General features: G+C 43.7%; 1 protein-coding gene across 1 annotated transcript in view; it reads right to left on the bottom strand.

Moving 5' to 3' along the window:
* Positions 1-3,306: 3,306 nt before the first annotated feature.
* LOC147422817 (putative plant SNARE 12) overlaps positions 3,307-27,401 on the bottom strand; it is a 55,936-nt gene continuing 31,841 nt past the window's right edge. Inside the window, exons 8-10 of the mRNA XM_086502508.1 lie at positions 4,173-4,265; positions 4,028-4,102; positions 3,307-3,927 (exon numbers count right to left, since the gene is read on the bottom strand). Of these exons, the coding sequence (XP_086358634.1) occupies positions 3,829-3,927; positions 4,028-4,102; positions 4,173-4,265 (267 nt within the window). The 3' untranslated portion in view covers positions 3,307-3,828. The remainder of the gene's footprint in view (positions 3,928-4,027; positions 4,103-4,172; positions 4,266-27,401) is intronic.

The raw sequence follows: 27,401 nt of genomic DNA, 5'->3' as shown, positions 1-27,401 counted from the left end.
GGCCACGTTGGCCTTCAAGTGGGAGATTGTTGGGATTCGTCCCAACTACTCAGACGCCCGTCACCAACCCACCATTAGTAAGTTATTTATTCTTTACTTGAATATAGAATAAGCAGCAAGATAGGATAATTCACTCTCTTTGCTTCACCCGTTCCATGCTCTCCATCCTTATACAGCATTGTACTTATGTATCCATGCACACTTACTCTTCAATAAGCAAGGACATTGTTGAGCTAATGTAGCACATGGACATTGTTGAGCTAATGTAGCATATGGACATTTTATTTTATAGTATAAATATCCCTCTCAAGTGTTTGGGTAGCATGGTTGTTCTTCAAAATCACATCAATATACTCTACTGGCTCCTCTAAATGAGAAAAGTGCATAGAGGATAAGACTTTGTTTCAATATAAGAACTTAAGAGACAATATCTTTCCCTAGAGAAACATTTTGTGAGTGCTGGTGTCTCATCTCTTCGCAAGGGAGATGTTTTTGTACATTTTTTTCTTGGTATGCTCTTGTTGTATCAAAAGAGGAGCTTGCTCAACCCCCAAGTCCATGCTTGCCAATCGTATAAAGCCCTATTCTCAACCCTCAAGCTTGGTCATAGAACACTCATGCCTCCTATTGATGAACCTGAGCCTATCAATTGAAATTTATGCAAGTCCTCTATTAGACTTGTTGTGGTCATAAATCTTGTCGTTATCACATGCAATAAACATGGATAGATTATGCCAATGATATGGTGCCTATGAAAACAAAAGGGAGTGTTGTTTCAATGTATATTACATATTGAGATGACACTTTTCCAAACCACATTTAAATAGATTTTTTAGTTACATACAATAAGTGCAACTTTGTAATGGCAATTATTGGACAAGGTTGGCAAAGCTTTTGGTGGGCCCTCCCAATATAGGAAGAATGGAAGCTTATTAATTTGGTGTTTCCCTGGGATAAAGGTGCCATGTTTTCATGCTCTTCTTTTCTAGTGTTGAAGCCCATATATGAGATGATGGGTAGTGTGTAAAAAGCACTTGAGGACGATGAGAAGACTAGCGGTATCCTCATTTGGCTCAAAATTTGTATGGTTCTTTTTACTAGATCACCTAACTTGTTTTCCTTTTAGCCCAAATTTTTTTCTTTAGTATCACCCACACTTACTTGGATGTTTCACACTCGGCAATAAAATGTACATAATTGTCATGCAATGAGGCGATGATGGTACCTAGGGCTTGTTCATCCTCCACTTTGGTTTTGTGCATTCATATAACTCTAGATTGTGTGCTCTCACTAGTGTAGGGGTCTCTAGGGGCTTCTACTACATACCATAGGCTTTCCTTTATTAGGCAGCCCCTCTAACTTGGTTTGCCATGTGTGGAAACTATCTCCATTGAGCTTTTCTAGCCCCCCCTCTCCCATTGTGTTTGGAGTGGTCTTTGCACCTCGAGACTCTCAAACGCTAGTGCCTAAAACTCCTCACAATTACAGAATCAATCATCCCATATATTAATATAATTAGGCCATACATTGTAATTGTGTGTGTCATGCTTGGTTGCAAAAAACGAGAGAGAGAGAGAGAGAGAGAGAGAGAGAGAGAGAGAGTCTTTGAAGCCCCTCCAAGTGAATTTTTTGTTGGACAACACTATTAAAAACTAAGATGACGATGACTTAGCATTCAAAAATTTGTGGGAATCACCTCTTATTAAAGGGCTTGGAATGGTCCTCTTGTGGGGATATGCCACTAAGTGCTATTTAGTGTCAATAGACTACGTGGGAATACGCCTTGCCATGGAACTACTAGGTCAATATGTTGAATCAAATTGCCCCTTCACGTCCAAACAATCCACTAACTTTTCATGACTTCTTGCGTATTAGCAAACCACAATGGATCGGATTCGAGCCTTCACTGAGATTCTAAAATTGACTACAAGCTTCAATTTTTCTCGTCGTCTCCACTCAAACAAGTCAACAATGATTTTAGCTCACGGCCACTTGGTGACAATATGGCCATATGGCCTTGTGTGATGAGGGCACCCAAAAATTTGAACACCTAGTAGGAACACACTTACACACCTAATATTAAAAACACAATTAGGAACTAATGGTGTTGCTTAATGGGCTCCAATTACAACATTAAAGAGCACATCTAAAAGCTCTTGATTATTAGAATATGTAGGTATGAATTGTTATACCTAGTTTTCTGCAAAAGAACAAATGACGCGAGGAAAGTTACCTTCTCCCAAAAGAGTCTAATTATAGCCCTATGCTACTAACTAAACAAATATCGAGCCAAGAATTTAAGGAATTGCCAAGAGATGAGCATTAAGGATGCTAAGAGATAGGGCGTTATTGATAGATGCCTAATGGTGGAATAAGGAGAGGATTAATGATACCCAATTTAAAGTGCAAGGCATAGCCTTTTCCTGATGAATGCAATCAGCCTAGGGGGTTGTTCTATAGAGGAGAATGTTACAATTCTTGTTACCGAGCCTCTTCCATGACACTTTGTCCTCTTCCATGTTGGAGAGAGTGCATCATCAAATCCTAGGAGTTGGATGCACTACCTAGTTGCATGCCTATTTTAACCTTAAATACCATACTTTTAACTTTTATTAGGCTGCCTTAACCTTTTCCTTTTAAAGAAGGATGGCAGAAAGTAGAAACTTACAATCGACATCTACTTGCCTACTCGATACTCTCGATTGTGAACGTCTAAACTTCTCTAAACCATAAGAAAAGAGGGAGAATCACAAGCATCTAAATCTTAGAGTTATACATGCCGCATAGATGCAAAATGGAAAGAGCTTATTATCATGTTAGAAATAAGGAAAAAGGGAAAAGTTCCAGAGTATTTGTGCGTACTCCCCCAAAAACTCCCAAAATATCTTTGTACTAAATTTGGAAGTAATTTCTTCATAATTATGAAAGGCTTTCACCAAAGAGGCATTTGTGTCTACAAGTATTGAACAATTTCATCTTGAGAGGCCACAATACCATCTAAAATCCTAGTCCTATCCTTTTTGGTCAATGCAGAACCAATTTTCTCATGGAGTTATTTTATTTTAAAAAAAACAATCTTTGGAAATTGCTTGAGAGAATAACAAGGAGTATCTTAGGAATATTGAAAATATTAAAGGGAATTCAGGGAAACTTAAGCAAAACATAAAGGGTATTTTGGGAATTTTTGAAATTCGAGGGTACTCTGAGAATATCCACAAATTTTAGGGGTATTTTGGTAACTTTCCCTTCAAAAAAAAAAAAATAACCCTTTCATTCTGCAAAAGTTCACTTATGAGACACCATGCCTGAGGAGAGTTGACCACCACCTCAATAAAAATTTGTTTGAGCAATTACAAAGGTTTACGTCAAGCAGACGTGCCAAAGATGTACACAGATCCTGACTTGAAAAAATAATACTGCTGATGGATTATAAAAATACACACAAGAATCTGCCAACAAGGTGTGGCTGTCAGTGTCAAAGAATAAAGGGATTACACAGTGCCAAAAAATCAACCTGGCCAAAAGCAAAGAGATTAATGCTAGAGTAACGACTACCTACGCAAGAGACTTGTATTCTTTGTCATCTAACGGGCTATGAAAAAACCCCCACCTCAGATGTGAATGAGGTGCAACTCACGCTCAAAGCTTATTGCTCGCAGGAAAAAAGCGCTTGGTTGGATCTGTGGCCAGACCTTGTGTGGCAGCAGCTCACAAGGCCAACAAACACAATCTCAAATATTGCGGACTCCTCGACCAGGGGAGCGCATGCAACCACAGCCACTTCTCACATGCTAAGCTCAGTCACATGAAAAGACTTCATGTTCGCCGCTAAATGTCGAACGCTGCCAATAGTCGCCGACTGCTACCATTTGCAGGAGGTGCCAGCCCGGGAATGTCTTGTATATTCTTGTTGTTTGGATGAACAATCTAGACCATGAAGCCACATTAATTAAGAAGAGTCCCAGCTCAGAGTTCCATAACGATGGACAAAATTTGGAACAAAATCCTTCAGATTACGACGTATTACCTTGACAATTATGATAGCAATAACTCCACAAACAACCAAAAAGAGAAACATCATAATGCAACGGTCTGTCGCAATCTGCGAGCACGACCCAGCATATCAGCTGCTTATTCAGTTGTCAACTCTAGTGCTAAACAAGGCAACTAACCTGTCTGCCAATTTCTCTTACAAGCTGCGACGCTTTCTTTATGGAAAACTGAATCGTGTCCAACTCATTGACGATTCGTCCCATTTGTTCGGTCTGCAGCAGGTACACAGAATACAAAATTTAGATGTCAATTCCTTTCATAACGCACCTATGCTACACTACTACTTAAGTGGGGAGAGCCCATCAGAAACTCAAACCCCTGTTAACGAATATGAATGCACAAAAACCTTTCAAATGTATACTTGAGCCTTGTTGCGAGTTGGAAGTCTAATAAGCAGTTCAAAGCACTATAGTTAGGTACATTAGGTACAGGTACGATACGCGTATTGTTCATCATCCTGGGATAAGGTACGCAATGTATTGAAAAAAATACTAAAACGTATTTTATTTTGGAAATTGTTGTTCACATCAACTACACATAAAAAAGATATTTCCAGTGAGCCAACAAGGATGCTATTGGACTAAAAGAAGGGACTTGCAAATGTAAAATATGGCTCTACCACCACATGTATTTGAGTTTCAAAAAATGTCGTGAGAGCTGAACCATCAGTAGAATACGTATGGCAGATTTGGTATCAAAACAAGGGGTTTGGTACATGAATGGATGCAACCGTGGTTCAAAGTGAGGGCAAGGTCCTGATCAAGGTGGCATGGTCAAGGTCCTGATCAAGGTGGCATGGTCACAACGCCCCCTCAATGATAAAACCCTAATGGCCAGCTGGAGGCTGATCTACAAAGTACTAGGCCATGTAGTCATTCGATAATAGATAGGCAGTGATGAGCCAACCCCGGACACCCTTATGGAAGCGATACCACAATCTGCAACAAATCAGCATACTTTGGGGCAAATATCACGCGCACATCTAACCCTAAATATGTACATGTGGACAGGCTGTAACTCCTACTTCTAGAAATTAGGACAGCCTAGGAAGTGTTCTGGCACCCTTGTGAGCCTGTACGCAGGACATGCATGTCCAAGCACTTCAGAGATTGCACATGAGCACAACCAATGTCTACTAGGTGTAGGCACTGAGGAGTGTTCCCATAGTCTAGCAACATTATCCAAGCCTAGAAATTATCTGCATACGAAGCACCTCTTATAATAGGTTTTTGAACTTACTATTAATTGACATTTAGCATCATTTTTAAAGGTCGTGGGGCTCTATCTGAGACTGCTTGACCCCGCATAATTTCACTATAGAGGTGACCCTAGGGGTTAACTCTCCAACCATATCAGTACCGACAGTACAAGTACCAACAGCACCTCAATATCTCTAGCGTTTTGGCTAGTAGTAGACTCCCATAGTGTTCTACCCTCGAGCACCCTCATTGCCATGAACCTCAGCAACCCTAGCCTTTACAACCTTGATCAGCTCTCATCCATCAGCATTTTTCAGCCTAAAGACCCAGATCAACCTGGAAATAGCACATCAGCCCAGCTCAGCCATTAGGACCCCATCAGCAGTAGCGTTTTCAGATTCCAGATTTCAGCCCTCAAACCCAACAGCGTTGTCAAATTTCAGCCCATTTCCAACATCGTCATCAGCACCCTCAACATCAACCATAGCAGATCAGCCCTTAGCCTCGCAGATCCAAGCACCCACAACAAAATCCCATCAGCAGTAGAGCATCTAGAACCATTGTATCAGCATTTGTGCAATCTAAAGCAAATACCTCTCTAGCGATAGAGAAGGGGGCCCTTGGAGGGGGGTTTGGGACCCCATCCAGTGCTAGTCCTCTCTCTCTCTCTCTCTCTCTCTCTCTCTCTCTCTCTCTCTCTCTCTCTCTCTCTCTCTCTCTCTCTCTCTCTCTCTCTCTCGGTAAATTGGTTATGCCATTTCCTTCTTGAATAACATGTCTTGAGTTGAACTCTCGTCGGATAGATCTTTGAGGTCTCTTGGGATAGTTTCCTACGACGTTAAAATCCTCTTCTTCTTGGGTGTGTGTGCAAGTGTGTGAATGTGTTAATAAAAAGAGGAAAACAGTATAACCTTTCTATCACCCAAGTGTGGTAGATTGGTTATGCCATTTCCCTCTTGAATAACAGGTCTTGAGTTCAACTCTCGTCAGATAGATCTTTGAAGTCTCTTGGGATAGTTTCCTACGACGTTAAAATCCTCTTCTTCTCTGGTGTGTGTATGGGTGTGTGAGTGTGTTAATAAAAAGAGGAAAACGGTATAACCTTTCTATCACCCAAGTGTGGTAGATTGGTTATGCCATTTCCCTCTTGAATAACACGTCTTGAGTTCAACTATCGTCGGATAGATCTTTGAGGTCTCTTGGGATAGTTTCCCACGACGCTAAAATCCTCTTCTTCTCAGGTGTGTGTGTGAGTGTGTGAGTGTGTTAATAAAAAGAGGAAAACGGTATAACCTTTCTATCACCCAAGTGTGGTAGATTGGTTATGCCATTTCCCTCCTGAATAACACGTCTTGAGTTCAACTCTCGTCGGATAGATCTTTGAGGTCTCTTGGGATACTTTCCTACAACGTTAAAATCCTCTTCTTCTCCTTTCCCTCTTCAAAAACAAGCCTTGAATTCAACTCTCGTCGGATAGATCTTTAAGGTCTCTTGGGATAGTTTGCTACGAAGTTAAAATCCTCTTCTTCTTCTTCTCCTCCTCCTCCTCCTCCTCCTCCTCTCTCTCTCTCTCTCTCTCTCTCTCTCTCTCTCTCTCTCTCTCTCTCTCTCTCTCTCTCTCTCTCTCTGTGTGTGTCTTTCAATGAAGTCACGTAACACATCCAACCCTATGTGTCCGTGGACAAGCTACATCATGACAAAGGTTCAGTTCAGTCAAGTCAGTCTAAAATAGGAAGTGATCTGGCACTTTTGTGAGTCTGTTCGCAAACCGTGTTGGGGTATAAAGCCCAATGTGGTCGCCCAGGTAAGTGGGCGGGCCGCCAGGTATGTACACATATTCTTTTGTAAAAACCTAATAAGAACTCACTATGCTCTACACATTACAGTAGAGCGAGTTCACCATATCGTCGTGCTCTTCTTCTCGCACTCTCTCTCGCATCACACTTCCGCTCGTACTCCTTCAACTGAAATCAGACCTCATATCGAGGCTCGGGGCAGCACTACAAGAGGCTAGAGTCACCAACTCAAATTGGAGTGAAATTCGACAGGCGAAGACACGGCCCCAAATCTCGTGGGAAAGCCCAAAGGGCTTGTGTTTGCTGCTTGATATTCCAGATTTCATCCTGACATTGCAGGTACTTCCACATGGGATGTATTGTCAGAGATGATGTATGTCTGTTGAGGGTTTGCTGGCTGTGAGTCACGCAGCAAACAACCGCCGCAGCGGTTACAACATATAGTGGGAAATTTGTGGATGTATGACTTTGTGGGAAGTCTATGTACTGTCAGATTTACTGCAGCCTTTGTTGAGGGTCGAGTGAGGTTTTATTGAGCTGGGGGATTCTCGAATGTTGAGATCCTTTCGGTGATACAGGTCTTGGAGCGATCCCTCGAGCACCCTTAGATAGGCAGCTAGGATGTATTGACTGTGAGTTAGACAGTTGGGATTGCATCGTTGCTTTACTGCCGTTGTGGCATTGTCGCAGTCTATGCTTACAGGACAGTGACAGGACAGTGAGAGACAGTACAGGTGCAGGACAGGTTTACCCGCAGCTTACAGTGTCAGAGAGACAGTGTTTTTTGAGCTGTTTTTGGTCTGTTTTTTGAGTACACCAGAGCCATTTTACAAAGGAGACAGTGCCAAAATTTATGCAGAATCTGAAGCTTTCTTGGTTCATTTGACAGGTTGATATTGGTTCAAAGTCAGTTTACAGGGGAAACTCTGCCGAATTTTTCCCAGGAAAGTAAACCACTCTGAAGCGTAGCTATGGCTGGATCACAGGACACTGCTCTTTACAATATCAAGAAGCTGGATGGAACCAATTTCCCATTGTGGAAGAAGCAGATTTGGCACGTGTTGGTACAAAAGAAGCAGATAAAACCTATAAAGCTCAAAGAGATAAAACCAGAAGATATGGACGAAGATGAATGGAGCGAAATGGATGAATTGGCACTTTCTACCATTATGCTGACTTTGGCAGAAAGCGTTTACTTCAATGTAACAGACGAGATGTCGGCTTATCAAGCATGGTTAAAGCTGAGTGATCTTTATGAGAAGCAGAGTGCAGCTTCACAGGTATACTGGCTTAAGAAGCTTGTTGACTTGAAGATGAAAGAAGGGACACCTATGTCCAATCATCTGAATGAATTCAACACAATCTACAGTCAGTTATCAGCTCAAGGTGTCAAGTTTGATGAACCTGTTAGAGCTATGTTCCTGTTGATCACATTGCCGGAAAGTTGGGACACTTTTCGCACAGCTTTGAGTAATTCTGCACCTCCAGATGGTTTGAACATAGCAGGTGTAGAAGGAAGTCTGCTTACTGAAGAAACCAATAGAAAGACAATGGACAAAGGCGAAGGAACAGCCTTAGTTGTCAGGGGAAGGACCAAAGAAAAGTACAAAGGTGGAAAGAGGAATCAGTCTCGTAGCAAGTCCCGCAGTGCTAAAGGCAAGAGTGACATAGAATGCTACCATTGTGGCAAGAAGGGTCACATGAAAAGAGACTGCAGAGAATGGAAAGCAGAAAAAGGCAAAGAGAAAGCTGAAGGCCATGGTGAGAAGAACAAGTCCTCAGTGAAGATTCAAGAAATAAATGTGACAAACACTGTTGCAGAGGATGACAGTCTAGTGTCAGGAGACATCTACTTCTTGAAGAATACAATGGACTCAGCTCTTCTTACAGCATCTGATGGAAATGCACTGAGTGACTGGATTATAGACTCAGGGGCATCACTTCATGTGTCTCCAAACAAGGAGTGGTTTACCTCTTATGTGACCACTAAAGATCATGTTCGGCTAGGCAATGGGCAGACATGTGAGATCTTAGGTGTTGGAGATGTTCAATTGAAGTTTCAGAATGGCTCTTCTTTCACGCTGAAGAATGTGAGACATGTTCCCGCAATTACAAAGAGCTTGATCAGCACAGGTTTACTTAATGATGCTGGCTACGTCACCACTTTTGGACAGAACATGTGGAAGATATCCAAGGGTTCTATGACAGTAGCACATGGAGTAAAGTCTGGAGGACTTTACATGATTTATGTATCCAATGTCTCTAAAAATGTAATCAATGTAACCGAGCAGTCGAACGTTCCTTTGTGGCATAGCCGGTTAGGACATATGTCCAAGAAGGGAATGGAAATCTTGTCTCGTTCTGGTTATTTGCCTGCCTTTTCATTTAATGATTTTGAATTCTGTGAACATTGTCTGTATGGTAAGCAAACACAGCAGCCACATAAGCATAGAAGCAGTAGAAGAGATACACAGTTGGCACTTGTTCATAGTGATTTGTGTGGACCTATGCCTAACCTATCTCTAGGGGGAGCTTCTTACTTTATGACATTTATAGATGATTACTCGAGGAAAGTATGGGTTTACTTTCTCAAGCACAAGGATGAAGCGTTTAGTGTTTTCAAAACGTTTGTGACACTTGTGGAGAGTCAGAGTGGCAAGAAGCTTAAATGCTTACGCACTGACAATGGTGGAGAGTATGTTTCAAAGGCCTTTCAGGACTTTTGTGAGTCAAAAGGTATAAAACGTGAACTTACTGCTCCTTACAATCCTCCTCAAAATGGTGTTGCTGAGAGGATGAATAGGACCATACAAGAGAAGGTCAAAAGTATGTTGTCTAATGCACAGCTGCCAAATGGGTTTTGGACTGAAGCTGTATCAACAGCTGTTCATCTTGTAAATAGATCTCCTAGCAAGGTTTTGCAGAAGGATTCAGTGCCAAAGATGGTATGGTCAGGCAAAATGCCCTCATACAAGCATCTCAGAGTCTTTGGCTGTGAGGCATATACTCACGTTCCAAAGGAATTTAGGAACAAACTTGAGCCAAAGAGTAGAAAGTGCATCTTTCTAGGCTATGGTAATTCTGGTGAGATGGGGTACAGACTTTGGGATCCCGAATCCAGAAAGGTTGTCCGCAGCAATGATGTTCACTTTAATGAATCCAAATATCATTCTAAACCAGAGAGGGTTGAGGAGATTAGAAGAGTTGTCTTCCAGAAGATGGACCTGCACGTGCAAGACAAAATGTCAGGGCTCAAGAGGAGCAAGGACAGGATAGAGTGGAACCACAGGTTGTGGTTGAGCCTGAGCCACCTATTGTGCGTAGATCTGGACGTGTCACGCGACCTCCTGATAGGTTTGTTCCATCTATGAACTATGTCATGTTGACTGATTGCAATGAGCCTTCAGGTTACAAGGAAGCAGTGCAAATGAAGGACTCCGGGAATTGGCAATTGGCCATGCAGTCAGAGATGACAGCTCTGCATAAAAACAAGACATGGAAGCTAGTTAAATTACCACAGGGCAAAAAGGCTCTACCTTGTAAATGGGTTTACAGGTATAAGATCACCGCTCATGATAGTCAACCAAAGTACAAAGCAAGGCTTGTTGCCAAGGGCTTTAAGCAAGAACAAGGCATTGACTTTGATGAAGTCTTCTCTCCGGTGGTCAAGATGACTACATTGAGATGCTTTCTTGCATTGGTTGCCATATTAGATTTGGTGTTGCACCAAATGGATGTCAAGACAACGTTCTTGCATGGTGATTTAGATGTGGAAATTTACATGCAGCAGCCAGAAGGGTTTGTTGAGAAAGGCAAGGAAGATTGGGTATGCCTGTTGTTAAAGAGTCTTTATGGCTTAAAACAATCACCGAGGGCATGGTACCATAAATTCCACAAGTTTATGCTTTCTCAAGGCTACAAACGTAGTGAGTTCGATCACTGTCTATATACAAAGAAGGCTAAGGATGGTAGTTGGCTGATCCTTATTTTGTATGTGGATGACATGTTGATTGCTGGCAAGCACTTGGAAGAAATTTCAGCTTTGAAGTCAAAGATGGCAAAATCGTTTGACATGAAAGACATGGGTGAGGCAAGTCATATACTTGGTATGCGCATTGAGAGAGACAGATCAAAGAAGTTGATTTGGTTATCTCAAACAGAGTATATTGACAAGGTTTTGCAACATTTCAATATGGAGTAGGGAAAGGCACTGAGTGTTCCATTGCCACCATATGTGAAACTTAGCAAACAAGATTGTCCTGTGTCTGATGAAGAACAAGCTGAAATGGATAAGATTCCATATGCGTCTGCAGTGGGTAGTTTGATGTATGCAATGATTGCTACTCGCCCAGACATTGCATTTGCAGTGGGAGTAGTAAGTCGATACATGTCAAACCCAGGCAAGAAACATTGGGAGGCAGTGAAAGGAATATTGAGATACCTGAAAGCTACAAAGAGTATGCGTATATGCTATGGGAGTCAGGAGCTAAGTGTAAAGGGTTTTACAGACTCAGATTATGCAGGTGACTTAGACAACCGAAGGTCTACGTCAGGGTATGTCTTTACATTGACTGGTGGAGCAGTATCATGGCGTTCTAGATTACAAGATTGTGTTACTCAGTCTACTACAGAGGCTGAATATGTTGCAGCATCAGAGGCATGCAAAGAATCAATTTGGCTTAATCAACTAGTAACAGATTTGGGAATCCAAGAAGAGATGCATGTGTTATATTGTGATAGTCAAAGTGCTATACAATTGGCTCGCAATCGAGTTTATCACTCAAAGACAAAGCATGTGGATGTGAAGTATCATTTCATCAGGGAAATGCTCGAGGATAAGCAACTTCAGCTTGTCAAAGTTCACACCACAGAAAATCCTGCTGATCTACTTACAAAAGGACTTCCCTCAGAGAGCTTTGCGCATTTTCGCAAGCAGTTAGGTGTAGGGTAGTACATCACTTCTCTACATCTCTTGTATATTAGCTTGTATAGTAGCTTCTCTCACACTTAAAGTACCACATTGGACTTTAAGTGGGAGGTTGTTGGGGTATAAAGCCCAATGTGGTCGCCCAGGTAAGTGGGCGGGCCGCCAGGTATGTACACATATTCTTTTGTAAAAACCTAATAAGAACTCACTATGCTCTACACATTACAGTAGAGCGAGTTCACCATATCGTCGTGCTCTAAGAACTCACTATGCTCTACACATTACAGTAGAGCGAGTTCACCATATCGTCGTGCTCTTCTTCTCGCACTCTCTCTCGCGTCGCACTTCCGCTCGTACTCCTTCAAACCGTGCGTACCCAGACACTTAGAGTAGATGCATATCCTCTGGCTGCACACAGCATGATCATCAGATTTCCATCAGAACCCATTAGGAGCATTTTTACAGTGCATAGACCTATCTTCCATGTTTTTCACATTTTTCACTTATTATTTTTAAGTGATTTTTATTGGAAACTAGGTAGGGCAATTTTGCTAAGTTTGTATAGATAGAAACCAAACACTAGCACTTTCTGGCGAAGAGGCAGTAGGAGCGCTTGCTCACAAGCAACTTCTCAGCAGGACCCCAAGATTCTCTAGCGTTTTTGCATCACTACAAATGAGCTAGCGTTTTTGCATCTACATCAGCCTGGCGACAGCAAAGGACAGATCAGCCCTAGCGTTAGCAATTTCCCCCACAGATAGCAGATCAGCCCTAGCGTTTTTGGAGCAGCAAGACATTCAACGTTTTGCAGATTCATCGCGACAAGACCTCAAGAAGGACCAGCGTTTTCAGTTTCCAGCAGTCAGACATCGCAGTAGAACCCCCGAACCTCGCAGATCTCACCTTCCGCCACACTGTCAGATCCCGTGAAGTTTGCAGATTCAGCCTGGAAAACGCAGATTTCAGCATCTGCGTTTTCAGCGTGTCGACGTCGCATCGTCGTCATCGACATCGTCACCGACAAAGAGTCAGAATTCAGCACATAAAGATTTGCAGATTTCAGCCCGTCTCGTCGTCGTCCTCATCGTCGTCGAGTCCAAGCATTGTAGAGATTTGTGCAATCAATAGTAGACCGCTCTCGCCATAGAGAGTGAGGCCTTCGGAGGAGGGTTTTGACAACATTCTCGTGTCATATTCTTCTCTCTCTATCTCTCAGTCTCATGCACCTTCATTCACAGTGTTTATCTACTTGTTTGTGATCACTTGCACTCTCTCATTAAAGGAACGGAAGGATCTCCCTTCCGTAAGTAGAAAGAACCTTGAGCACAGTTCGGAACACTCATCTTGAGCAAAGTTCAACATTCACTTCCGCTGCACCTTACAATTGATGATCACAATAGAAAGACATGGGTGTATGTACTAAAAAGTAAAAGTGATGTACTTGACTCATTCAAAAAGTGTCATGCATTTGTGACCAACAAAAGGGCTTGAAGTTAAAAGCTATTAGGACGGATAATGGAGGGGAGATGGATTACCGAGTTTGGATACCTCAGTACAAGAAGATAATACGCAGCCGAGATGTAGTTTTCAATGAGGTTAAATTGCTGAAAAATGCTATACAAGTAGACATTGACAAAAAGAAGGTCAAGTTTCAGCAAAAATCAGCCAGCCATAAAGCCACCTTTGGCTGAAAATTCAACTCCTTTTGATGCAACCTATTGTGCAATTGCCAGAAGACAATGGACAACAAATAGATGCACAAAATGGGATTATACCACATGGCCAGCATGCTGAAAATCAGCCGCCAATTGATGGTGTGCACATTCCAGACGATGTAGACCCATTACCAGTTGATGCAGATCATTGGGTGAGAAGGTCTACACGTGTTAGAAGGCAACCACAGAGGTTCAACCATCTATGGATTGCATTTTGTTGATAGATGAAGGGGAGCCTCTTACATACAAAGAGGCCTAGTCTTGTGAAGACAAAAGTAAGTGGGAGCTTGCTATGAAATCTAAGATGCAGTCACTGTATGCAAACAATACATGGGAGCTTGTACCAAGGTGGTAAGGTACGTAAGGTACAGTGCGTATTCGATACGACTTGTACGTAGTACTGAATGGATAGAGTTGTTAGGTACGTAAATTTTGTAGGTTTTTTTTTTTTAAAGGTCAAAAACCTTTAATACGGTATGTACTTCATAAAAAAGTCATAAGTATCACCCCAAGGATGTCAGTTCACTATTCTACAAAGACCAAGGCAAAGCTTTCGTACGAGTTACTGATCGTGCTTGCCCTCCTATATTCACGACCGCAATGAAATTCGTGTGTGCTCTACAAATGCAGGTTGTGTCGAAATGTGTACAAAATTAGATGTTGGGATAAGGCTAAAGAAGGGCAAACCAAACATTGCCGAAGAAATAGGGTTTTTTTCCACACATAACCCAGAAGACAACCCAACGGAGAGGAAAAAAAAATGTACAGTACGAATCTATACAGTACGGTACGTATCGTACGGACGTAACGTACCGTGCGGATCCGTAAGTGCATACGGATCCTGCCTTGGCTTGTACCTTTGCCAAAAGGTAGGAAGGCTATTCCTAACAAGTGGGTTTATAAGGTCAAATGTGTTGATGACTAACCCAAGTACAAAGCACGTTTGGTTGCTAAGGGTTATGCACAAAAGGAAGGCATAGACTTCCACGAGATCTTTTCACCTATGGTGAAGATGACTACGCTCTAGGTTTTGTTTGCTTTATGTGCTCTCTTGGATTAGGAGTTGGATCAAATGGATGTAATTACTGCTTTCTTACATGGTGATTTGGATGAGGACCTATACATGCTGCAGCCTGAAGGCTTTGTCATTCCAAGGAAAGAGCATTTGGTATGCAAACTGATTGTATGGGCTGAAACAAGCCCCTAGGCAATGGTACAAAAAGTTTGATACTTTTATGCTCAACCATGGGTTCAAACATAGTCATGCAGATCGCTGTCTTTACACTAAAAAGGCTCCTAATGGTAGTCTTATTGTGGTAGTCCTACACGTGGATGATATGCTGATTCCAAGCAAGCATAAGGAAACCTTGAATGCTTTGAAAAAGGAGTTAAATTCAGCTTTCTCTATGAAAGATTTGGGTGCAGCTAAACATATTTTGGGTATGCGCATTGCAAGACATAGAAAGAAACGTCTTTTATTCCTTTCTCAAGACAGGTACATCAAAAAGGTGCTTGTGAGATTTAATATGGTTGATGCTAAGCCTCTTGGTATGCTGTTACCACCACACACAAAGCTTAGCAAGCATGATTGCCCAAAAGATGTTGCAGCTACCCATGCTATGACAGGTATTGCTTATGCATCAGCTTGTGGGTCTTTGATGTATGCCATGGTTGCTACACGACCAGATATTTCTTACGCAATGGGAGTTGTTAGCAGGTTTATGTCTAACCCTGGCAAACCACATTGGGAGGTAGTGAAAAGCATTTTCAAGTACTTGAAAGGTACACAGCACACATGCATATGTTATGGAAAGGGTACATTGTCTGTGCGGGAATTTTGTGATTCGGACATGGCAGGTGATTTTGACACTCGGAAATCTACCAATGGTTATGTCTTTACATTGGCTGGTGGAGCTATTTCTTGGTGTTCAAGATTGCAAAAGATTGTTGCATTGAGCACTACAAAAGCTGAATATATTTCAATCACAGAGGCTTCAAAAGAAGCCATTTGGCTCGGTCGTCTTGTGAGGACTTTTAGTCTTCCAACTCATGCTCCAGCGCTTGGTTGTGAGTGTTGTATGCCTAGCTAAAAATGCCATGTTCCATGCTCGTACCAAACACATTGATGTGCGGTACCATTTTATACGCCAGGTGCTAGAAGATGGTCTTGTCACACTGACAAAGGTCAAAACACAAGGTAATCCCGCAGATGTTCTCACTAAGTATCTTGCTAAGACACAACATCAGCATTGCTTGCCCTTAGTGGGAGTTACTTAAAGGTACCACATCGGGCCTTTAAGTGGGAGGTTGTTGGGACTAAAGGCCCTCTGGCCACCCTTGTACATTATTTTATTCTTTGGATGTGGACCACCCCTATGGTCACTTACGTGACCCTTATAGTGTGTACCCTCATAATAATAAAATATACATTGAAAGATGTGTCGTTTAAGAACACGCCAAGACCTACGTACAATTTCACTCTCTCTCACGCTCGTTGTCTGCAAAACAACACAAGCGCTACCTTCTCCTACTGCAAGCGTTCCCTTCACCCTCTTGTGTAAACCCGCTGCACTAGATTCACCCTCACTGAAATCGGGGTCCTATCGGAGTAGACTATGCTAAACTGAATGCTTCAAGGTAAAGTTCCAAAATCTGAGGAGTATTTGCTAGGTCCTCCTCCTCCATCCACTTCGCATCCAATGCACGATAGTTCTTGAATTTAACCAAGAACAACCTAATCGCTTTGAAAAAAGCCGCTCCTTTCCCTTTTTCTTTCTTAGGTGTGCCTCCTCAAAACATAGGAGCACCCAATCGTCTTCCTTTAATTTCAAATCTCGTCGATGTCGATATGCTACCTTTTTATGTCTTTCTTGAGATTTCGCTAAAGCCTCCCAGACCTTGGCAAATGCAATGTCCAAGTCCCTCGTGTACTGGTCCGCTTCAAAAATCTTATATTTAGGAAGGGTAGAACCTTCGGAGCACCTTCAATGATCTCAAATGGCGCCTTCCCTGTCGAAGAGTGAACCGTGTTGTCATAGGAAAATTCCACCAAGGGCAAAAAAAATTCCCATTGAGTCTTCTGATAAGAAATGTAAGACTTCAATAAAACCAGTACAACTGAATTTGCAATCTCAGATTGCCCATCTGTCTGCGGATGGAAAGATGACGAGAACTACAACCATGTGCCAATGTCTCCCAAATAACATTCCACAACAAGCTCGTGAATCGGGGATCTCTGTCGAAGACTATTGTCTCAAGCATGCCATGTAATCTGAAAATCTGTGCAATGAACAGTCTCACTAAATGATCCGGCTTGTCTGTTTTCTTCACTAGAATGAAGTGAGCTTGCTTGCTAAATCTGCCGATGGCAATCCAAATGCCATCATGCCCACTCCGTGTCTTCGGGAGATCAAAAATGAAATCCATAGCAATACTTTCCCAGGGGCGGGTGGGAATGGGTAAAGGCTGTAACAATCCATGTGCCTTATGCATATCAAACTTGACCTTCTGGCATACTAAACAACTACGTACAAAGTCGTCCACATCCTTCTTGAGTCTCGGCCAAAATAAGTAACGCTCCACACCTTTCAAGGTGGTGTCAATGTCGCGATGACCCGTAAAAGGTGGACAATGGCACTCAGTCAGAACCTTTTCCCTCGATGACTGTGTGACGCACAACATCATTTTCTTCATCGAGTAGCCATCTCGCATGGAATATCCCGCTACTACCTCCCCATTCTGTATTCGAGTGAATACATTCGAAAAATCCGGATCTGTGGCGTACTGATCAACCATGTCCTTGAAGCTTCTATGATGAATCACGGAAATAGCCAAGACTAACGGCTTCCGAGACAAAGCATCTACCACCAAGTTTTTATGTCCCTGAACATGGATAATCTGGAAGTGAAACTGTGACAAGATGTTAGCCCACCGCATCTACTTTTCCGAAAGCTGCTTCTGTGACAGGAAGTAGCGTAAACTCTGATGATCAGTGAAGACCGTAAAATCAGCTCCAAGTAGGTAACGTCACCACTGAGTAAGAGCATTGAACACTGCCAAAAGCTCTTCCTCATAAATCTGTGATGTCAAATCTGGCCTTGAAAACAATCGGCTTTCATAGGCAATGACATGGCCTTCTTGCATTAAGACCGCTCCCAGACTACGACCACAAGCATCACAATATACTTCAAATGACTTTTGCAAATCCCGCAAAGTCAATACTGGTCCAATAGTCAATTTCTCTTTCAGTGTCTGAAAGGCAGTCACCTCTCTGGGTCCCCACGAGAAAGGGACTCCTTTCTGTGTCAGAATGTGCAAAGGGGAAGCTACCTCTGCAAACTTTCGAATGAATCGCCGGTAGTAAGAACACAAGCCCAAGAAGCTTCCAACTTCATGAAAGTTCTTCAAATCTGGCCACTCACGCATAGTCTCAATCTTCGCCGGGTCCATATGGACTCCTGCTGAGACAATGTGTCCCAAACAGTGTATCTCCAACAAGGAAAATTCACTCTTTTTGGCATTGATGACAAACTTGTGATCTCACAATGCCTGAAAGACCTGTAGCAGATGGTGTCTATGTTCTGCTTTATCCTTGGAGAAGACTATAATGTCATCAAAGAAAGTGCCGACAAAGGATCTATACTCTCTGAAAATCTTATCCATTATTCGGTTGAAAGTCGCTGGAGCATTGGTAAGGCCAAAATCACCAAAAATTCATACAAACCGAAGCTCGTCCGAAAGGCAGTCTTGTAGACATCTAATAATATCCGCTTTTCAAATCAATCCTGCTAAAACAAGAGGATTCCTAAAGTCTGTCAAGAATATCATCGATCCTTGGAATCGGAAATCTGTTCTTGATAGTGATTTTATTGAGAGCTCTGTAATCAATGCACATTCTCTAAGATGCGTCTTTCTTTAATACCAACAACACCGGAGAGCAGTAGGGTGAAGTTCTAGGCTGGATAAGACCCTTTTCCAGAAGGTCTTTCACTTGGTTCATGATCTCTTCATTCTAGGCTCAGCTAACACGGTAAGGTGACGTTCGGTGGTGTGCTTCCAGGAATCAAATCAATGGTGTGATCCTCAAGTCGAGATGGGGGCAACTCGCCTAGCAGGCCCTCAGAGAAGCAATCGGCATGAGTGTGGAGAAAATCTTGGCATTCTCTATCAAGTTCAGACATGTTCGTTCTGTGTTCATCATTTAACTCTTTCAAGTAGATCGAGTAAACAAAGAGACTGGATTTCATTAATTTGGAAATGGCCGAGGCCGATACAATAGGAATGGACTCGCCCTTCAGTTTTACATCAAGTACAATTTTTTGGCCCTTTTTATTCATCAAGGTTGCTTTCTTTGCCCGATAATTGACCACGGTGTTGTTCTATGGCACCAAGGGACTCGTCACAGCCTTCTAAAGGCATGATGTAGAGGCCCTCGTGCCCTAAATACCTTTGACAATGCAACCGAAGTTTGCCAATGACAGGTGTAATGGCTATGTCCCATTCGGGTGCCGCTAGAACTGCCTCTATTGGTGGTCCCAACCGATTGGGTGTAATCTCGAGCTGCGCCGCCAATTCAGGTGAAATGAAGTTGTCCTTGGCTCTTCCATCGAAGAAAATCAGGGCTTCTTGATCTTTCACTTTGCCCAAGCTCGGGAAAGTTCTGTACTTTCATCAATCAGGCTTGGGTCAGTACCCATGCAATCTGGTACTCGTCCTGCTTTCATCTTGCCTTTTCTGCCACGTTCCTCTGCAGCTCTAGGACTCTCTGGCATGTCTTCAATCTGTTCTTGCTGTGCCTTTTTTGGGCACTTTGCAGAGATGTGCCCATGTTCCCCGCAACCAAAACACTTCCCCTCTCTAATATAATTTGCTCTTTCTCGAAGAGTCAGTCGGGGTCGTGCATCTCTATCTTTCTTTTCTTGGGAATTCTCTCTCTTTATACTTTCATTGTTGGAGGTTTGTCTCGTTCTCTGAGTCAAGATCTCATCAGTGGGGTAAGTCAAATTTCCTAAATGTATCGAGAAACCCCGTTTCGCATGTCCCATTAATTCTTGAATTGAATTTGACTTTTGTTCAAGGCAGTAGTCTCGGATCTCTGTAGGGAGTCCGCAAACCGGAAAAGAGTCCCAAAATCTCTCGCAATAAGCGTCCAAAGAATTTCCCTTGGTCATCCGACTCGCGGGTCAGTTAATAAGAAATAAAGAGCCTTTTGAATTTCAACCACTCGACTGGAGCTTCTTTCCTCAAAAGAAGGGTGGACCACCATGTTCGAGCTCTGTCACTGAGTGTGCACTTAAACGATGGATTGCAGAGCCAAAAATTTTGCGGGGGGTCCTTCACAAATTTAATTATCAGCTTTGTGCACTCGTCAACCTGTTGTCGACATTCCATCTTTTGAAGTTCGTACTAAGTAGACTGAGGTGGCCCATACTCTTCCTCTATTAATTCGGTTGAATCTTCTTCGTGTTCTCCTCCCGCATCAGCAGATACAAAAGAAGTCGACTGATTCTTTTCGGAATCCATAAGTGTTGCGAGAAAAGGATCGGATTTCCCGGTAGAAGAGAAATCGGTCGTGCTCTGATACCACTGTAACAAACTTGGACACCCCAAGTCAAGATTCTACCGCGACACAGAGAGATTCACTTCAAAACAGTTCACAAAAGACAACACGGCCCGGCGTAGTTTCGTGCCAAGAGGTATTGGCCCCAAAGACTAGCGCCCCTTTCGGTATTTATTTTTATATTAATTTGTGTACAAAGTACAAAGAGAGTCCGCGAGTACTCTCTCAAACTCTGTGTCCAGATGCTCTAAGGAGTGTGTTCCTAAGGACTTATTTATTCTTACAAGGGATGCCCAAAAGCAGAGCCCCAAAAGCTTTTAAAAATAAAAGCAAACTTCTTCAAAAGTTGCCAACGCCAAATCAGCCAGCAAAAAGCATTCAGCGAAATTTCCAGAAATTCCGTACGGCCTGTCAGCGCAAAAAGCGGAGTGTTCGTATTGTTGTCCGTACGGCCTACCACGTCAACATGTCAACGCCTTTCGTGTGTGTGTGTGTGTGTGTGTGTGTGTGTGTGTGTGTGTGTGTGTGTGTGTGTCCAAGGGCCTGCCACGTCACCAACTTGTGACAAAAAGAAACCTTGGCGAGAGCACAAGGCCACCAAGGGTTGCACCCGCAAGGAGGAGTTGAGCTTGGGCAAGGAAAAGCCTTCTTCAATGCACATTGCAAGCAGTACCAAGTGTCAAGGACCCCAAGTACCACGAACCGAGTATCCCAAGTACCTAAGTACCCACAGTACTCAGTGCATGGTCGTCACCCGAAGCAAAATGGATACTTTGCATGAAGGTGATGAGAGTAGAATTGGAGAAGAAGTCCCTACATAGCATGACCATTTCTAGATCCTCCTTGGTCCCCATCTACGCCACGGATTGCACGTAATTCTGGTAAATTCCATGATGAAGATGATGCTACAACAAGAAGCTCAACGGGCCGCCGTGGAAAGGGAACCCCAAGCTCAACGTGTAGCTGCTACAGAAAGGAGGGTGGCTATGGAGCTAGAGCGTGAGCAGGCACGCAAAGCTCTACGAGCGACAGAAGAGAAGAGGGCAGTAATGGAGCAAGGGCATGAGGTTATGCGAGACCAATGCATGCAAGACTTGGTCTTGCACGTGCTCTCCTCCAAGAGTGATCCACTCAAGGAGTCCAGTTAGTCATCTCATAGACTAGATAGACACGACGACTCCAACAATCCAATGATTGAAAAGTTGACTTTTAAGTAAGTATGATGGTGGGATGGATGAGGCAAAACCCATGTGATTGAATAACAGGCGGTGTCTATAAGTCCAAAGCAATCTATTTCACCTGTACAGGAACTGTTTGTGAATGGTCAAGGGAGTAATGAGCGGGTTATGCGTCAAACCATTCTGCCACCTACTTTATATTTTGGTTATTTTGGAAATGGTTTAGTGTTGCAGGCTATGGTTTGCAAGGTTATATGCCAAGAAATGTGTTTGGGGCAATGCAACCAAGCACGATTAACCCTATGTATGGGAACAAAGGTGTTCAACGAAGTTTTCAGGGTGCCTATGGCAATTTTTGAATGCCTGGGACACACTTTGCTTTGGCTAGTTTTTCATAGCCACATGCTCACAATGTGGATACGAGATATAAAACACGTGATGCTTAGTGTGGAATGATCAATTCTAGAGCACCACTTTTAAAAGCACTTGTTTATGACAATTTGACTCCTTCTGTCAACCAAAGGATTACAAGCAAAATGGGCAAGCAATGAAGTTTGAAACTTTCAATGGAACACAAGGCCAATTGCAAGCTTTGACCTTCATACAACGGTTTGATGTAGCTTACGCCTGAGAGAGAAAGAGAGAGAGAGATAAAATGAAATGAAATGAAATGTGATATTAACGTCTTCAAAAGGCCATAATGACCTAAGACCAATTTGTTACCAAATAGTAAATTTGATACGATGTCTGGGTACAAAAGAAACTAGAACAAAATACTACTGCTACAAGCTGGAACTATGTGAATGTGAAACAATGACAGAATGGGGGGTGGAGAAATGATGAGGATCCATCCTCATCTACATTCTGAGTGTCGAGAGAGTATAGCTCGAATCCTTTGATGTAGTCTCCGTCTATGCTGTGTTGCTCCTCTCCTCAGTCGTGGTCATCTAGATCTCCGTAGCTCCAATGCTCGGTCAATAAGAGTGCCAGTAGTGATCGAGTGAGTCTGGGCCAAGCTCTGCAGTGGTCGCTGCTCCTTTGGCTGTCCCATATCTAGTGAAAAGAAATCAGTAATCTGTCTCTGGGATTGTCTCTCTCTAGCTCTCCCCAGTAAAGTGTCTCTATGTCTGTGTCACTCAAGTAGATATAGTCCAAGACATTTCTGATCCTCATAACTCATGACCCTAGATAAAGGACCGAAACCCTCTCTGAATAGGCACTGGAAACGGCCCCATATCTCATAGTACATTGTGCAATGACATATGTAATGTAACTCAATCTCTCGCTCTATCTGGCATTAGCGGCATAACATGCCGTCTGTTGGTATCCATCTGAATCTACCAGTCTCAATCTCGAGCTGATGTGAGGATGTGCGTATCTGACCAATGGCACAACGCAAACCATGGGACATATGTGTATCCATGTAGCTGGGTTGAATCACAAACCCATCTCCTGTGAGGTGGAGAAGATGCTCTCTATAGAAATCCATCTTCGTGCCCAACTCCTGAGGCAGGTCTATATGGTGTCCAGCTGGATCACGTCCTGACGAATGAGTCTAGTAATCTCCACCCGTGTAAGAGACAAAGAGAGTGCCCGAAGAGAATACTGGAAAGGGGGCATCCTGTCCATGGTGAAGCCATGCGTTTGAAACCATGATGTCATCTGTGCGTACCAGCATGAATTGTCCCCTTGTAGTGCTAACTGTCTAGAAGACTCAAGGGCCAGTCTAGCATATTTATCTCTAGTAGTATCCCATAGGCTGAGCACAAAGGAGACTGGTCTGGTAAGCGCCTCAATCTCCGTAGGAGGGGAGGGGGGGGGGGGGGGGGGGGGGAGGGGGGGGCAGCTAGCTCTGCTCGAATGATAGCAAGAGGTACGGAGGCCTTGGCTCTAATTAGTCGAGAGATCATAGGTACCAAGGGCCTCTCCATACGTCTCCAACCATCCTGGCCTACAGAAGGTCCCCATACCTGAACCCCATACATCATAGCTGAGGCTACTAAAGTATCAAAGAGCCATAGCTTTGTCCGAGGTTCCTAGAACTAAACCTGCGAACACATCCTCTCCAAGCCTCCCAAGGCCGCATAAGCTCTAGTCCATCTAGTCTCTGCTTCTCTCACCAAAGAGAACCTCGGCCTGCTGAAGACTACCCCAAGGTACGTGTATGCATCTGTATACTCCACAGTATCATGAACATATGTGAAAGTAGGTGTTGATCTCCTGATCCACTGTGGTGTGGTGTTAAACACCATAACCTTAGTTCTACCAAGGTTGACAGACAATCCACTATCCTCTGCAAAATTTTGTAATGCATCCAAATGTTGTTGCATACCCTCAGGTGAGTCAGAGATCAACACAATATCATCAGCATATAACAACAATGGGATCCACGTCCTTGCCAGCTGAGCACCTCCATCACTCTCTCTGTCAATGTATTCAGACACCTCATCAACATACATACCAAATAGAGTAGGAGACAATGGGCAACCCTGTTTCACCCCAATAGTGGGGTGAACTAGGTCAGATATCCCCTCTGGGGTGCGTACATGTCCCATCACTGTTCTGTATAAAGCCATAATCCCCCAAATCAACACTATGGGCACCCCCCATCTCCTACCGTCTGCGCATCAATCGAGCTCTCGATACCATGTCAAATGGTTTACGGAAATCCACAAAGCTACAATAAATCCGTCTCCCATGTAACCTACCCTCCTCAATGATGGCTCTAGTGTCAAAATAAGATAGTGGAGAAACCCCTCCTGAAACCAGCCTGACCCTTTGCCCGTACACCATCACCCTCTGTCCAATTACTCAACTGCTGCTCAAGAATAGATGCATACGACCGTGCCAATGTGTGTCCAAGCATAATAGTGCGGTAATTTCCTCGCTCTGTAGGATCACCTGCCTTGAAGATAGGCACAATAGTAGACAACCTCCAAGTCTCACGTAATCCCTCACACATGACCCGATTGAACAATACTGCAAGAACCTCAGCCAACATATCCCTAGCATGTATAAAGTGCTATGTTACTAGACCATCATGATCATATGTCCTCCCAATCCTCAACCTGTCAATGGCTCTCTTTACCATCTCAATGATAAAGAAGGTGCTCGTAGGTGGACATGGTTCTTTAAGATCTAGAAGGGGGTCCTATCCAGGAACCATATATAACGATGTCGCATACTGGCCCCACACATAAGGAGAAGTAATCACTGGGGGAGGGGAGTGCTCATGAAAGAGTCGCCATGCCTCTCCCGAGTCTCTACTCAAGAACAACTGATACAAGTCTCGCTCCATCTGGGCCAAGTAAGCTCGTTTCTTCCGTCGCACAAGGCGTCGAAAAACAATCCGAGACTGTCTGTAAGAGATGACTCCTAAAAGAAGATCCCTCTGAAGCTGGGCTCTCATCTCTCTGCACTCCTCATCATACCAACTGTTCTAGGGCATGCTCCCAGAATGTCACCTCCAATCCGGCTGAGTGTGTGGGTATGCCTCTGATGTTGCACCATGCAATGTCTCAATCAGTAAAGTCGTGCACTCCTCCACTGAGAGGCACGGGCCAACTGTGCGAGTCAGTCTCTAGTGTAAATGTATAACGGGTATGTGACCTGCTTCTTGATGTCTGTGTTGTACTATACTGAAATGAGACGGACAATGTCAGGAGAGCATGACCCACTGCTACGCCCACCGGTCCGGCTCCCACTGTGAAATCCTGAATAGAAGGAATAAAGTTCGGCTGTGTCATAACATAGTCTATTGTACTGGCCCCATGTCTGTGTGGAAAGCATGTGAAACCTATTGCTCCAGAAGATCGTTGTAAGCCATTAAGTATGGGTAACCCATGCGTAGTCGTCATCTCTCTGAGGTATCTCCCATACTCTGTCTGCTCTCTGTCATGTGAGCATCTGTCAAACCCCAACTCACCCACATCCAGCTCTCTAAGCATCTCATCTGAAGTGTCATAGAAGACTGTTTGAGAGTTGCTCGTTCGGGCATTGAAGTCTCCTAGAAGGATGATATCACCATCCCTAGAAAACTCCAATATAGCATCGTCTAGTATAGAGAAGGGTGACTGCCCTCTGGATGCAGCATATACTGACGTACTGGGGGGGGGGGGGGGGGGGGGGGGGGGGGGGGGGAGGAGGAGGAGTAACATATGGCAATGTATAGAAATTGACCTGTGTCAGCTCTCAACCTCACCCACATGTATCTAGCATGATCATCTCTCTGTACATATGTATTAGTGACTGTAACTCCTCTCTAAATAGCACTGCTACTTCTCCTGAACCTCTACTCCCGTGCTCAGATCTCGTGATCGTCTTGGGCTCTCTCCCATCTGTACCCCGCCACATGTGGCATGAGTTGTCCAAGGGCCTGGTGAGTCTCTTAGAGGAATACAATGTCCTTGTCTCTGAAACTGTCCTCAAAGGCACCAACATCCAACCTCATAGACCCATTACAATTCCAAGTAGCCATCTTCAGTGTGGTCCCATAGGTCTCACATCGTCATGTAGAGTATCGCTCTACAATCACCACCCGACCATCTTTGTCAAAGGCTATCTTCCCCTTGTCTCTTGCTGCCCTAATCTCTGGCATGACTTCTTGCATATGGGCAAGCTGTCAAAGGGTGAGGTCGTCGCCAAGATAGACCCGAGTCTTCTGAGGGTGGGCCTCTTTTTCAAGAACTCCTTCTTTGCCTCAATAGAGGGGAAGCGCAAAATGAGAGCCCTCTCTTTCGATGTATCCCCCATGCCTCCACTTTCCTTGCCAACTCTCCATGCTCTTGCATGTGTCGCTTTATATATCCCCATTAGTACCATGAGCTCCTTCACTTCTTCGTCGACTTGATCCCTATCTTTAAGGCCGGTGACTCTCACATGTAAAGCCCTTGTACGCCTTCGTTGTTCCTCTTGAAGTGTCATGTTGATGATAGTGGGAGTGGGGGTTGATACCTCTTTCCCTTTGCCCTTCTTGGCGACTGCAATCCACTTCTCCGCCTCATCCACTGTCTTTTGGGCTTTGGTGATCAACTCTACCCATGAAGATGTTTTAGCTTCTTGCTGCTGCTCCTCTTCCTTGATGGCTTGCATTTGTTCTTTGATTACCTTAAGTCCTTCCATCATTGAGGGTTGGATTTCTCCCTCTTCAAGTCCACCATTGGCTCTTGCTTCGGCTAGCTCTTTCTTAAGGGCTGAAATCTGCTCCTTGAGTTCTTCAATTTCGGTCCAAAGCTCCATTTTCTCGTCAGTCCGAAGCTTGTCCTCGCTGATTTTCCATTGAAGGAAGATCGCCTTCTCTTTCTTCCACTCTTCCATCTCCACCCTGTACTCCATCTCCTTCTCCATGATTGCTAACCGCTTGTTGTGGGCCATAAATGTGGCTTTCTTCCCTGTCGGGGATGCCATGAGGTGAGAGAGAGAGAGAGAGAGAGAGAGAGAGAGAGAGAACGAAATTCACCTTATGTAGACAGGTGTCTCCACACTATGCATACATGTCTATTCCACATTTATCCACATACATTTCCCAGATTTTGCAGTCTGTCTCTACTTCTGACCCTGCTTAATTTCTGGCCGTCAACCAAAAATCTGAAAAAACCTTGCTGCAAATTTGACGTCCGTAGCGTTTCGTCGCCCTTTTATTGTTGTCTCATTGATCTGCCTGCGTGCTGCCCTGTTGCAAATTGCCGTGCAAGGCTGCAGCTGCAACTGGGTGTGTGTTGTTGTTGCGGGTAGGCACGTCAGTTGCTGCAGGTGCTGAAGGTGCCGAAACTGCAAAGGATGCCTGCTCAATCTGCTGCTCGTGACCTGCTGGAGAGCAGCTTGCTACGCTATCAGCAGCAGTTTGTGCAGTTCACCATCAGCAGCAGTTCGCCATGAGAGAGAGAGAGAGAGAGAGAGAGAGAGAGAGAGAGAGAGAGAGAGAGAGAGAAATGAAATGAAATGAAATGTAATATTAACGTCTTCAAAAGGCCAA

Source organism: Adiantum capillus-veneris, chromosome 27 (genome assembly GCF_014529385.1).
Source record: "Adiantum capillus-veneris isolate H3 chromosome 27, ASM1452938v2, whole genome shotgun sequence".
Taxonomy (NCBI): Eukaryota; Viridiplantae; Streptophyta; class Polypodiopsida; order Polypodiales; family Pteridaceae; genus Adiantum; species Adiantum capillus-veneris.
Note: the sequence above shows the minus strand (reverse complement) of the source record. Positions and strands in the feature narration are given on the sequence as shown.